Source organism: Poecilia formosa, unplaced genomic scaffold, assembly GCF_000485575.1.
Source record: "Poecilia formosa unplaced genomic scaffold, Poecilia_formosa-5.1.2 Scaffold33, whole genome shotgun sequence".
Classification (NCBI taxonomy): Eukaryota; Metazoa; Chordata; class Actinopteri; order Cyprinodontiformes; family Poeciliidae; genus Poecilia; species Poecilia formosa.
This window is the reverse complement of record NW_006799972.1, coordinates 787,319-802,424: the sequence shown is the minus strand read 5'-3', so window position 1 is coordinate 802,424 and position 15,106 is coordinate 787,319. Positions and strand designations below refer to the sequence as shown.

The window sequence follows — 15,106 nt, the reverse complement described above, 5'->3', positions numbered from 1 at the left end:
CAAGTAAAATTAAAAATGGTACATCCTCCATATATTTTTATGATCCCTATGAGTTGATATTATATGAAACAAGCAAAAACACTTGTTTCGTATAACAAGGTGTTATACAAAACAAGTGTTAGTTTAATAAACTTCCAGAAAACTGCAAAAGTTCTGAACTCCTGATACAATAATTAAATTTAGTCTTGTTTCAGACTTTTTTTGTTTTTATTGTAAAAACATTACAAACTCTGCATCATTTGTCTTTCACTTAAAAATATGCACTACTTTATGCTAACTTATCTCATGAAATGGCAACAAAATACATTCATCTTTGTGGTTGGAGAATGAAAAAAATGTGAAAATGCCAACATGATGTAAAAACAGTAGGCCTTAAATGTGACACTTCAGCTCAGACTATTTATACAAAACAAGTCATGATAAATGAGAAAACTGTAGTAAAATACATCTAGCATGAATTCATCATCTTTGTATTAAAAGTGTCATAATTTACCGAATGACGCTTTATGACAACAGTCATAAATATTCATGAAGACTTATTCATGTTCATGACAAGTGTTAAGTCATGTTTATGACAGTGTCATGTCAGTCTTATTCACCCCCCTTCAAATAAAGTGTTACCCATTTAATTCCTACTGTGAAATTATTTTTCATAAAAGCAAATCCATTCATAACTTTGCTTTTTTCCCCGTATCATCTTGTTGGTTACAGAACTTTTACGTTTTGCTTCTGGTGCAGCACTTCCTGAAACATTATAAGAAGAGCCTTGGAAATATGTAAAATTATATATATATATATATATATATATATATATATATATATATATATATATATATATATATATATATATATATATATATATATATATATATATATATATATATATATATGTCTTTTTTATTTTGGAGCTCCATTAAAACATGTTTGACTTTTTCGTTATTTTTATTTTTTCTTTCTTTCTTTATTTATTTATTTTTGCAATTTATCATGTGATGCTTATTTACCATTAAATGAAATTAAAATATATATTTTGAAAAACATTAGTTCAGATAAAACAGGCTTTGATCCGAACAAGTTTGACAGACAGTCTTCTTGCTTTTTCATTTGGTGAAAAGGAGAAGTGAAAATGTTTCTTTCCTGTCAACTCAGTGCAGCTTCCTGATGATGATGATGATCATGATGATGATGATGAAGAGAACATCCCCTCCCCTCGCCTTGTGTTTTTGTCCCGCCCTATAGAAACTGCTGTTAACTCTCAGATTGTTTACCTCCCACCGCCTGTCGGACAGGAAGTCCCAGCAAGCGCCCCAGAACCTGCGCATCTCTCTTCAGCTTCTGCTCGACGCTTTCTTACTCACGTCCGGTGGTTCGCGTCATAACGGACTGAAAATGCAGCGGAACATCACCAAGTCCCATGTCTTGATCGTGGTAGTTTTTTTTATCATCCTGGTGTAAGTGTTTGACTTTTTTATTATTATTTTTTGATGTAGTGATGCAAGAAAAGTAAAAAAAATAAATAAATAAAAAAAAGGGAGGGAAGGCATAAAGGCTGTAACGAATAAGAAAATTGCGTATTTGCGTGTAAAAGTGTCTTAGTTTTCATAGTTCAGAATATCATGCAAAGAAGGCGAAAATTTGCTGCCCGTATCCGTTAAATCTGGGTGTTGAAGTATAAGAATATTTATTTGTGTGAACTTAGGTGCGTCGCGTCGTGCGCCCTCCTCAAATATCCTCAGTCAAGAACTGCGAAGTCGTCTCTGAAGAACTTTCGGATGCAGTTACAGCGAATCATTTATGAGTTAAACTTGATTTGTATTTATTTTTAATTTTTACACATATATCCAACCCTTTGCTCTTTTTAATACGTAAGTAACAGAGGAGAAGATATAATGTATCCCGTTATGTCAGGGGTTAAAAGAGAACTGCTCCACTTCAAATTACAGTGCTTAACGGAGGGGTGTTTGTAGCCAATCTCCTCTCCTTGACATGGTCTTTTTGGGGGTTTTTCTGAACGACTGTAGACGACGCGTAGATCAGTGAAATTTAGTGTGAAGTGTTATGTTGTAAAATGGTAAATATATTGTAAGCGCCACCAAAAACGGAAGCTCTACACCGGAATTTGTGAAGCTAAAAAAAAAAACACTAGCGGAAAATTATCGTGTCATTCGGAATAAGTAAAAATGTAGAAAACCCAAGCGCATGGTGTTGCTATAAGGGGGAAAAGGCTGAGTTAAGTTTTCTCCCTGTAAGTGTACGGCTTAAAAATATTAATATTTAAACCGCTTCCTTGTGGGCTAAAGCAGCCTCCATTGTTCTGTGTGTTGTACTCAAGTGTCAAAACAATTCTCTGAAGCTGCTATACCTAGAACTGGGTGTGCTGTTCTACATGCTTTTTATCCCCTGCTTTTCTTTTGCTTTGTTTTGTTTTATTTTTTTGCATCTTCTAAAATTCTCACATGAGTAACTCCTGTCCATGAGTTACATATTTGCAATGTAGTTGAAGTGAAACTGTGATTCCAGTGAAATAATACTGGTTTAAATGTGTTTTCTTAGGCTGCTTTGGTTTCCTCTCAGCCTGGTTGTTGCCTGTTTTATTTAAACAATCATAGCTCACTTGTCATAATTAAGGTCTTGCGAAAATATTCACACCCATATCTTTCACGTTGTGCATTACTGTGAAATAAAAGTGAAGTGATGCATCGTTTGCTATTTTTTAAAATTATTATACTAATATAGTTCTGAAGAGTGTGGTGTGCATTTGTGGTCAGGCCCCATTTACTACGACACTACTAAATAAAATACAATCCAACTAATCACTTAATAAACTGAATTCACCTGTGTGAAGCTCGATCACACTAAAACACACAGCTGTTCAATAAATGAGGTGTGATAGAAATAGAATAGAATAGAATAGAATAGAATAGAAGTACTTTATTCATCCCAACCAGGAAATTACTGTGCAGCCTAACCTATTGATGTGTAAATAAACAGCGTCATGCAGATTAAGGGTCGCAGCAGACGAGTGGTTATGATGGTATGCATCGGTGTGGCTTAACCATCAGTCCGTTTTTGTTCTCAATTTGAATACCATGTTTGTTCTCAATGTGGCGTTAGAAAAATCAAAGCGTGAATTCACACTGTAGCATTATCAACCAGCATCAACACTGAGAACTTCTCTCCAAAATATAACTAAAGAGAAATATTTCAACTTCCTGACAGCATTATATGGTAATAGTAAATTAATTCTACAGATATAATTTTCAAAGAGTAGAAGTTGTGACAGGTAGGAAAACTTAGAAGTATAAATAACTATGTGGGACTATACTATTCTATACTGAAATGCCCTCTGTATATTCTGGGCAAACCTGAGTGAATAAAATAAATAAAATTGTCAAACATTTGTGTTATGTTTGTGCAGTAAAAATGGTTGTTTGTGCCGCTATCATTTTAAAAAATATTAATAGAAAAAGTTTCCATTGGTCATCAGAGGTCTTTATTAATATCTTCAAAACAAAAACAGCACAAACTAAAATATGCAGTTAAAGTTTAATAAGCTTTGGCTGCTTCCTACTCCTTTTCATTCTGGGTATGAAAATTTTGTATTAATATTTTAGTTTTTCCTTTTCTCTCTCTCGCTCTCATATTTGACATTTTCAAAATAAATAACGATTTTGTTTCAAACACCCACCACACTTTCCAGATATTTGTTTGAAAATTAGTTATATTCATTTCTCTCGGTAGTTATGCATAGTTTGTATCGGTCCATCATGTAAAAACCTCAGTAAAATACATCAAAGCCTGAAATGCAATGAGAAGTTAAAGAGGTTTGAACACTTTTTCAAGCGCTCTGAGAGTTCATTTTATTTTGGTTTTTGGTTGTTTTGTTTACCTGTTCCAGTGTTAAATGTTCTTTTGAAAATACAGTTTATTTATTTTTAGCAGGATGTTGCCTGCATTATTATGTCATTACCATTAAATTAGTTTAAAATGGTCTTCAAACAATATTATCATTTATCGCAATAATTTTTGAGACAATTAGTCGCTCAGCAAAATTTGTTACCGTGACAGGCCTATCAGTCTATCATGCCTTTGCCAGGAAGCAAAAACAAAACTCTAAGTCGGAATTAGTTTTGCAGTTTGAATGCATACATGCCAAATTTGGCATTTATATGTTTGTCTAAGGAAGCAAACAGAAATTACCACTGCCTTTTTGTTTTGTTTTTGTTTGGATTAAGCCTTTTTAAAAGGACAGGGATTAATAAATTACCTTCTGTATCAAACTCACTTCCAGGAAAAGCCTAATGTAATTCATACCATAGTTTTACTAGCAAAGTATTTCATGGGACCTTCGTGGAAAAGGGAGTGGTGGCTGGACGAAATGCCCATCAATTGAGTTCCATTTGAATAACTATTTGTTTGCAATCCTGCTTGTGGTAGTGAGTTTTATTTTTTACATTAGCCTAATATGAAGCCACTCTGTTAGGAGTATTGTTCTCCACTTTTCTTGGTAAAGGTCTAGAGATGTTAAATTATTTCTTCCCTCCAGGTAAACATTTCTGTGAAAGATAAGCGCAGGCAATTAGCAACGCCTTTGGTTCATCATTAAATGGTTTAACAGGGACAATTAAATGTTTTGTAGTAGTATGATTTTATGAAGAGATGTGTACAATATTCATTCAAGGAAATTCAACTGTGTTCCTATATTGTTAACAGAGGTAGCTTTTGATTTTGTGGATATATTATCATAAACTAGCAAAACAATGTTTCTACATTTCTACTCCTTCCTTTGGCAAATATTCAGTATTTCACAGCTTTGACTAAGAAAGATTAGTATACAGATCATCCCTGTGTGGTTCACAGGGAAAAAATGAGAGTTTAGAGAGCTTTGAAAGCTTAAGTATTAGTTGAAAAATCGCTGTATTACAACAAACAGACCTCTTGACATTTGCATGTGCGTTCCTGCTGCAGAACCGGTGTGAGCGGCTTGCAGAAAACATGGAACGTTTTCTACAGCATTCATGTAAATTTTTGGTGTCCAAATACGGGAGAGGTATAACACTAGTTTGCACCTTTCTTTTAAAAGTGAGGCGAGTTGTTCCTCTTGCTTCACTGTTCAGGAACCTGTGGGTGTAACTATCAGATCACTGTTAGTGTTGCTGTAATCATCGCTTTACAGCCAACCTCTGGATGTCAGGAGACGACATACATTCGATACAGATTATCTCCAAATATTTTAAATAAGATTTCCATGGAGAATATTCTGTTCATATCCATGTTAGTCAGCACATTATGAACATCTACAGCAATTGACTTAAAAATAGAAACATAATTCTTCCATATCTAACTGGGAAAGTTGATCCGCCCAGGCTTTTGTGTCGATATAGTCGTCTTCTGACTCTGTATCAATCTTCCACCGTTTCATATCCTCTGCTTTGTACCTTTGCATTGCCATCCTAAGACTACCGATAATAAAAATTGCTCAGTCTTACATGTAATTTAATTATGCCATTACCTGATCATGATTGCCATTTATTTTAGTGACCCCAGTTTAGCTCTTACGACTCTTAAAATATGTGAGATGATGTAAATGATACCAAAATAACTCAAGATTACTTTCTCCTGGTAGGCATGATTTACTGGAGATGAGTGGAAAGTTAGAAGTTATTTCAAATTACCTGTTGTCAAACCCGGCCAGTGGGTGAGCTCCCACTTTACCAGCCGAGAACAGCATGTTGGGACAGGAAGTGGGGAGAGAATCCTGTCTTTCAGAGAGAGCAAGCTGATCATTGTTTTGTGGAGGATGTTTCTTGCCATTATGATAAGTGCTTCTTTGGCAGTAAGCCACATGTTCTGTGTTCACAGATCATCCTAGTTTATGGGAATGTCAGTGTTCAAAATGAATGAGAACAGATAGCAAATGACAGAAACATCAGGTGTTTCTTTTTGGCTGCTTTTTTTTTTTTGTAATAATCTTTACTACATTTAAGTAGCAAAATGTAGGCCACGTAAACTCTCATCAAGTTTTCCTCCATTCTTTTGTTTTAATTTAGATTTCACTTCTTTTGGGTTGGAGTCTATCAGTATCAGCCAACTTTTAGAAAATGGCCTGCTTGACCTTAAAAACAAAAAATAAAATAAAATGTTTCTTTCTACTGTAAAGAAAAGCAACTCCCGATCATTATCCAGTGGAAATGCTGTTCTTTTGTTGACACATTCTACTACAAGGTGGTGAGGGGGGTTTAAAATGACCCGGGTGTTTCCTCTGCTCCGAGTGCAGGTTGTTGTTACAAGAAACACAGAAGAAATTCCTGAAGCTCCTGCAGCTACTTGCCTGGTTTAATTTTAGTCTTTTTATCAGGTTTTTGCAATCACGTATTCATGTAATGTGGAAATTTGTCTCCTGATTCATAGCTTTTCAGAATGGGAGTTTTTTGTTTTTGTAGCACTTCTGAAAACATTGCCTGAAGTTCAGTTGAAATACCTCTGCTCAATGCTTGTTGAACAAGAGTGGAAATAAGGAGAACTGTACATATTAGCTTCTTCTATAATTCTAAGATAGTTTCCACTGTACGTCTTAGTGCATATAAAGGTACATTTGGTTGTTTAACTATTAAAATAGGCAGGTATAAATCTCCACTGTATTGCAAATGTGGAAAAGGCAGGAAAAAACTAAACTTTATACCAGCTTCTCCACATTCAGCTTCTCACCGTCCAAAATTAGGGATGGGAGCTCAAAAACATTGTCTATTTAGTGATTAACAATTGTGATAACCACTTCACAAAACAGATTTACTCCAGTGGTTAAAATGGTATTTTCCATTGTTTGGACATTGTTTTGATCAGTCTACAATTAGAAAGGGTTTTAGTGAAAATTTTAGAGCTTGGATGCATGTATTGCTTTGTTGTTATCTATATTTAAGGATAGAAAAAAAGGCTATTGAAAGAATACCATTTTAATTAATGGAAAATGACATTAAAAACAATTGTTTCTTGGACTAGTTAGCCGCTGTATTTCTACAGACATTGCTGTAGAAACAGCAACAGTTAGCTGTTTGGTTGATTTCCAAACAGTGAACTCAACCTCATTGCTACGTTATCGTGACAATGAGAATAAAATATAAACATAGACAGCTTAAAGACAAGCAGAGCCAATCTGAAACATTTAGTCAAAGTTGAGTTTCCACTTGCTGCCTAACTTGCTTTTTCAGTTATTGCAAAATCTGGCAGGCAGTAGTGAACCAGCTGACTTTAAAGCTTACTTCCTATAAACACATTTAGTACTGCAGAGGATTTTTTTTTTATCCCACGAAAAATGCTATAAAGAATTGTTTAACCAGAGCATTTGTTTTTGCTCATCTATTCCATGCAGTTTGTGAACACTGGTTTATCACTTCCCAGCACACGCAGCTACAATGGCAGTTTGTGAAAATATTACAAGATATTAACAACCAGCCTGTGTTTTGTGACTCAGAATAACATACAGAGGCAAAGTCATTGGGCAGCATGTAAAATGTGAATAAAACAATATTCATGACATGTAGGAGGAAGAGAAGGCGGTTCTGTAAAAATCAGCAATACAAACTTAGCCCTATGTTGTCATCATTAGAAAAAGCATTAACTTACCCAAAAATATAATTTTACCAGATAATCAATGCGTTGCTTTTTTCAGGGTGCTAACTTTTGTCTTTCCATTTTGTCTTGTGTTTCTTAGATGTGCAAATGGTGTCAAGTGATGATTAGTGTACGATCAAACAGATTTAATTTTTCTTTTTTAAGAAAACATTTCAGTTCATTGAACATTTTTGGTGAGTGTCTTAAGTAAAATATCCACTAAAGGCCAATTACATTTTTACAAAGAACAGTCTTAGCTTCACTGATATGCTTTACACCCAAAATAATTCTTATTGCAAAGAATCCTATTTGAGAATAGATGTTTTACTGTATTCATGTACTGTGGGTTTTTCGTGCTTGTATTCTGGTGTTCCTCACAGCAGCTTCATCTGGCTTTCAAAACAGCATGGCAAATGTTTTACTCAAAGTCAGGACTCTGGTTGAGCCTCTATAAAATGTTAATAATAAATCCAGAGCGATCAAACTTTGGACATTCTGGGAATCGGAAGAATGTTAGCAGAAACGTTGTTTCATATGGAGGGAACGGAGAGCATGGCTGAGCCCTGGTTCTTTCTTCTGGATTCCTTTGTATATTCGAGTGGCATAGCCTCCTGACTACCAGTAGTTCATTTTTGTCCTCTGTACAGGCCATTTCTAAACTTGAATATCTCCCACCCCCTGCATTCTACTGAATTAATTCCTTTTGGTATCTGGAGAGGACATTTAGGGCTTTTCAATGATACCACATGTGAAGGGGTGGGGCTTTTGTACGTATCTTTTTCTAATTCATAAAAATTGCGTTCATCAGTAATAACACATTTTATGGGAAAAGACAAAGTAAGTGCATAAAACCTTTTATTACCTTACAAAGAATGTGGGATTAAAAAAAAGGGGAATGGAAAAAAATTTTTTTTCTGGTAGTCAGGAGGATAGTGGTGATTTTAAGATAAGAAATGTATTCCTGTGGACGACCTAAAATCTGTATAAAACAAGCAAACAGTTGTTTGGTTGTCTGGAATGAACAAATTATGTGCCAGTTTCAGTATATTGGTTTGTTTACAGGTAGAAAATAGAAGGTGGACTGGACAAAATAGCAATGAATGGGAATAGTTAGTGAAAGATTAAATGTTCTGGACGTAAATTGCAAAATATTTACAAAGTGAGTTAACCATTAATGTCTACAAGGATCAAAATACAAACCACTTTTACTCCAAAATGTTTAATAATACATTTCCTTACACTGGCTCCCTGTAGCTTAGAGAATAGACTTTAAACTGACACTAGTTTATAAATTACTGAATGGCTTAGCACCAAAATACATTAAGGATCTGTCGTTGTTGTTGTTGTATCAACTTTTCAAATCTCACTTCTCTTCACTTTATTTTACCACGTTTTTTTGTTTATTGTGTTATGTTTTTGTCATGTAAAGCACTTTTAACCTTGTTACTGAAATGTGCTATGAAAATAAACGTGGCTTAATGTGGGCAATGTATCGAGAATACTCGATGTATCGCGATATTTTCAATTCACGATAGTTAAAATGGCTATATCGCAACCATTGAGTATATATTGCTATCCATTTTGTATGGATGTATGGATATGTAACCCTTCTACGTCTGTCTCAGGTCCAACAGGTTGACGTCACAACAGAAACATTCAGGTTTAGTGTATTTATTCCAACAAAAGAGAAAATCAAGTTGTTGGTTAACATCAATCCAGCAGCTTCTGCCCCTATACATTAAATAAAACACAATAAATAACCCTAAACAAACTACAAGAGCAATATCTCCCAATGAGCAGTTAGCATTAACATTTGTAAAATTAAACATATCTAAAATGGACAACATTAATAATGACAACAGTTAAAAAAACATATACAAAACATGACAACTTCACTTTTGAAACATTGTATGTTATTACATTTGTCTAAAATATATGTTAAAATATAATATTTGTGACGAAAACACACAGCTACAAACAGCAACAGAAAAAGGAGAAGGGGCCCCGTCAGTTACCGGTTGCTATGGTAACCACCAACTGCCAAGAGCAACAAGCGCCAATAAATCTCTGAAGAAACAACTTGTTGACTAACCAAAATAATATGATATTGGTTTCATTATGTCTTCACAGATTTGTATATGGCTACTTCAGAGAAAGCTTTCCATCTATCAGGTGAGTAATAAAAACACTACACTTTTTAAAATATATAATTAAACACTGTTAGAGATTTCCACTGAGTCTGTCAATGTTCAACAAATCTCATGACCATTTTGTATCTCCATTTCATTTCGTCACATGATTTGAAAACGTGCTTTTGTTTTCCGTTAAAGATTTTGCAGCCAAGTGTGTGTTGTCCCTGAGAAGGATTTATTTGACCTGGAAAATAAACTTGATGAGATAGATAGGAATGAGGACGGGCAGTGCCAGAAAAGCAGCTGCAAAACGGGAGAAATGATAATGGAATCAGGGTAAGAAGCCTTTTTTTGTTGTTGTTGTTGTACATTGTTGTTAAACACTATTATGGTTTATTATTAGTACAAAAAAATGTACTAGAGCTTTAAAAACCATATAAAACACCACTGCTCAAAAAAATAAAGGGAACACTCAAATAACACATCCTAGATCTGAATGAATTAAATATTCTCATTGAATACTTTGTTCTGTACAAAGTTGAATGTGCTGACAACAAAATCACACAATTGAGTTTGTCTGATTTAATGTTAGGTGTTATGTCTCAGTGTATCATGGCTTCTTCNTCTGCATAAATAACTATTTTCTGAAGAGTCATTGGCAGATATTTTCTCTTTCTAACATTAGATAGTCATTTGTCCCTGTTTGCATCCAGACCAAATTTTAATTTCATTCCATGTTTTTTTTTTTTTTGTTTTTTCTTTTTGAGGGATGGAGAAGTTTGGAGATTTATAAAGAAAATTGTTAATTTGAACAGGGGAAAAACTATCATACTTTTTTCATCTACTCTACATATGAACTCTTGGATTAAACCTCAGTTTATGTCAGAGAGTTTGATTTCATACTCAGATACTGCTGTTATTAAATTTGTTTTTAAAATGATTTAAGTAACATTTTTGATCACATGTAATTAAGAATTATACTGTATAAAAACAAAGCACACATGGACAAAACAAATCATGTGAGGTTCAAAAGATGAATGGTGACTTGGTTATTATTCAAAGTTACTAAAACAAAACAACAAGCATTGATCTTAACGTGACATAAAATATAATCTGGAAGACACAACATTCCAAAATGTAAAAATACATTTCATTAAGTGCATATTACCAAGACTGAGAGCTTAATTTGAATTTTTATAGGTATTCGGTTTTATAGTGAGGACAGGAACAATGACTGAATTGAATGCCTCCTTCCTCTCAGAAAATATATCCACCAAGATAAAGCCTTTGTTCCTTTGTTCTCAGAATAGCTGCCCCGACCCAAACAGAGAAAAAAAAAAAAAACTAAACTAACTTCCTACTTGATAATGTGGGTCATAATGGCAGTTTTTGGAAATCAGTTCACGGTTTCAGATGCAGAAATGAAGAATAAAAACAGACTGGGTGAATAAGTGACATTCAGCCTGTGGAAATCTGCACCAGCAGCACTTTTGACAACATATTTTGGCATGTTTATGGCTTAATTGAGTTTGTCTGATTTAATGTTAGGTGTTATGTCTCAGTGTATCATGGCTTCTTCGTGTGTGACAGGATATCATGTTTTTAAGAGAGACCCTATTGTCTCTATCACACCAGATATTGAAAGCAACTAAGGTTCTTTCTGAGAACATGATTTTGCTATCTCTAGTTGCGTTATTTTTATTTTTTTCAGTTTCAAACATTAGATTTTGTCCCCTTCAGCTAGAAAGCAGTGTCCTTAAAGGAATAACATAAGACAAGTGAGCTTCCTGGAGGAACCTTTGGTATGTGGCAAGGAATTTTATCAAGTTCATGATCCAACGATCCCGGCAAAGCCTGGGATCCTGCAGGAAGAGGAAAAGTTCCCAATCTGAAGGCCTCTGGTTGAGTTGGCCTAAATCAACAAAAAATAAACTTTACAAAGGGTGGATGTGAGACCTTTGAACCGGCAGAACAATTTTAAACAACCTGTAAGTCACGTTTCAGTGACTTAACCCTGTGTGGATATTACTGACATGTTGTCAAGAGTTTTAGGAGTTGTTCACTTCTCTTATTTTGTCTCACTGAGCAAAGTGATTTCTTTTTAAAATTAACTGACAGGTTTAAGTTTAGCAACCTTTTAGTAACCCCATAGTGTTTTTGCTGCCATGTTTAATTTAAAAATTATAGGAACAAAAGTGTTTCTGCCCGGTCACTTTAAAGTAGTTTGCACTGAAATTAGGTTGGCAAAATTATTACTGGTCATTTATGTAAAATTTCAGGGTAATTAAAAGGTGTTTAGATTTTAATAAATAGGATTTATCCATTGGTTTAAAAGAAGGTATATGAAAAAAATTGTTCAGAAATGTATTATGCTTTGTTTTTATAATAAACTTTTAACTACAATCAGAAAATTCACAAATACATTTTCTTTACATGCCCAAACAATTTTCTGACAAATTATGAAGTATAATTATGAATTTGAAGTACACTAGCTAAAGAAACATAATAACCAACAAATGCAACATTATATTTCTCCACTGTACTGAATAAAAACCCCATATCTAAAAACACCAGGCTTCTCATTTAGCACATCTTAGGGAATGTGCCATTTTCAGATAGCTGACATTTATCTGACATTAAATTGCTTATAATTGATTAAATAGTAAAGATTTACTCTCTAAGTTAATCTTTTATGATTTATAAAATGTCCTGCACGTACAACTTCTGTCCTTCAAAATAAAATGCAGCAGCTGATTTTTCCTTTTCTTCTCCAGACTAAAATATGCTCAGCCAAGCACGCTGACTGGGTAAGCATCACAACACATTTGATTCTACTGTGCAACTTTGTTCTTGCTTTAGTATTAAGTTTTAGTTTTTTGTTTGTTTGTTTGTTTGTTTTCCATTTTAAAACAATGAGGAAATAAAAAGAGGAAAAGCTTTTCCAGATTCCTGGTAGTATCCTCAAACAGGAAATTATTTAAGAGAAAAAAAACCCATCTTCCATTATTTAATTTTGTGTTTTAGGACATCATATAAATTCTTAAATTACATGTGTAAGAAACCCCAATGACCACTCCTTCACCACCATGCTTCAACCATTGGTATTAGGATGCTTGTGGTGTTATGTTTGGTTTCTTCTTCTCTAACTATGGTGCAATTCTTGTTCAGCTTTTTTTCACTGTTGTCTTTTTTCTGGCTCAGTATGTAAAACCTTGTAGTTGAAAGAGGGATTTGCTTGTTTTCATTATGTGTTTTTATTGCTCTAATGTTCCTTAGTAAGTACAGGAACAAACATGAGCATTTAGGTTTTTCTTTGAATTTGTTGAAAAACAAGAAAAGTAAGTTGGTCGAAGGTTGAGTGATGAGTGCAAATGAAACGATTATACTGGTTTTTGTCAGTAAAGATCAGTAAATTGAAATGTTTCTTCAAGTCAAAACTATTTTTTAATATTAAATATATTCCAGACAACTTATTGTACAGTGGAAATATATATATATATATATATCATGATTAAAATTTTAGCTTTTTTGAAGTGGTAAAACATGAAGCTATGAAACATTGCTTCAAAACATTTCTACCTTGAATTGTGACATTTGTACAATTAAACTGATAAAACACAAAAACAACAGAGATTTTAAGCAATAACTTTTTTTTTACTACTTTCTTAAATACTGCAGGATACATGTTGCATTAAAGGTGAAAAGAGTTGAGAATTGACTTAACTTGGTCTCTTTATATCTGCTGTAGCTGTGGATTATGTTTAGATAACTAAAATGCAATGCAGCTGGTGTTTTTTCTAATACCTGTTGAGTAGCTTCAGGTTAAAAAGCAGTAATCAGGATGGCAACCCACATGTTTTAGAACAATGGGCAGGCCAACTATGTGATGCTACTTACTAAAGCTTATTAGCATTAAACTCTTCATCAGTCATTAGAAACCAAAAAAAGGAAGATAAGTTTCCTGCCTTTTAGATCATATCAGAATTTGCTCCGATGTAAAACTACCCTGTGATCATTTTGTTTATAAATGCATTTCCTTGTTTTCCCAAGACGGAGCGATGTGAACGCCGTGACAAACTGGAACGTTCCTCTCGTCTGGGAAGGGACCTTTGATCCTGTGGTCATTGATGCAATCTATAAGAGAATAAACCCAAGAATAGCTGTGGTGGTTTTTGCTGTTGGCAAGTACGTAATCAGAATATGTTGTGGAAAAAGACGCTTTACTAGGTTGCTGTTTCTTTTCTGTATTGCTTGTTTTTTTTCCTCACTAATTGAAGGCCCTCGTTGTTTGCTTTCCCCCAACCAGGTACACTCGTTTTCTACAGAAATTTATTGAGACAGGAGAGAAGTATTTCTTTGTCGGCTTCAATCTCACTTACTACGTTCACACAGACAGAGAAAACGAAGTCCCCAAGGTGAGCTGCTTGTATTTTTATTCTTAGCCCTTCAACAATTGTGAGAAGCATTTTAATACCTCTTACTCAGACAAATCAAATACAGATTTGATCAGGCAAACTTCTGTTTTTAAAAAAAATCAATTAGTCCAACAACTTTTACTGACTACAGACAATATAATCAAATAATTTCGCCCCACTTTTAAAAGTTAAATTCTTCTCTGAGCCAATGCTGGTTGGATTTTTTTAAAAGAACCAAAACAGCTTTTTGTAATTATTCATGCTCTCTTTGTCTAGTTTTAGAGATCCTTTGATTATCTGAAACATAAAAGTGCAACAAAGTAAACATTTTAAAATTGAGAAGTGGTAAATATGTTTTCATCTCTAGACTCTTTGTGCAGACTTGACTCTCATCAGATTACTGTTTGTAAAAATGATATTTTTTACAAACAGTAAAATAAAAAAGAAAGAGAGAGGCTATGGGGATGGATACAGTTTCAGAAAAGGAAGAGACAGCAGCTATGAAAAAGAAAGTTGTCTGAAATATTATAATTACATGCTAAATTGTGTTGGTTCATGTTTTGGATTGGAAAGTTCAAAAGTCATAAAAACTTTTGCAACGACCTGTATAGTTTGCCGATGACAACCTGATATTTGTCTCTGAATTACCCGGAACGAAAGCAAAGTCACTTCTCACTAAATGCTGAGAGCAGAAGCTTTTCCAAGAAAAAGGATAGTTTACTGGGCCTGTCAGTAATCCCCACCGGGTCACTGGCAGCAGGAAGAGCTGCAAACCCAGTCCTGCGTGACGAAATCTGCCAATCAGGCTGAAAAAGAAAATTCCAGGAAATAAATGTTTGTTTCTGTAATTAGAAACTTCCTTTCTAACAGAAAAATTCTTGCTTTGTTTGAGCGTCTGCTAGAAATAACAATGGCCTTTCAAGGAAGACAGGTGAAACGGAGGACAAA

At 34.2% G+C, this 15,106-nt stretch overlaps 1 protein-coding gene across 1 annotated transcript in view; it reads left to right on the top strand.

The window, feature by feature from the left end:
• Positions 1-1,265: 1,265 nt before the first annotated feature.
• Positions 1,266-15,106, top strand: part of LOC103136522 (globoside alpha-1,3-N-acetylgalactosaminyltransferase 1-like) — a 34,297-nt gene continuing 20,456 nt past the window's right edge. Inside the window, exons 1-6 of the mRNA XM_007549805.2 lie at positions 1,266-1,451; positions 9,742-9,783; positions 9,942-10,079; positions 12,518-12,550; positions 13,794-13,928; positions 14,050-14,158. Of these exons, the coding sequence (XP_007549867.1) occupies positions 1,390-1,451; positions 9,742-9,783; positions 9,942-10,079; positions 12,518-12,550; positions 13,794-13,928; positions 14,050-14,158 (519 nt within the window). The 5' untranslated portion in view covers positions 1,266-1,389. The remainder of the gene's footprint in view (positions 1,452-9,741; positions 9,784-9,941; positions 10,080-12,517; positions 12,551-13,793; positions 13,929-14,049; positions 14,159-15,106) is intronic.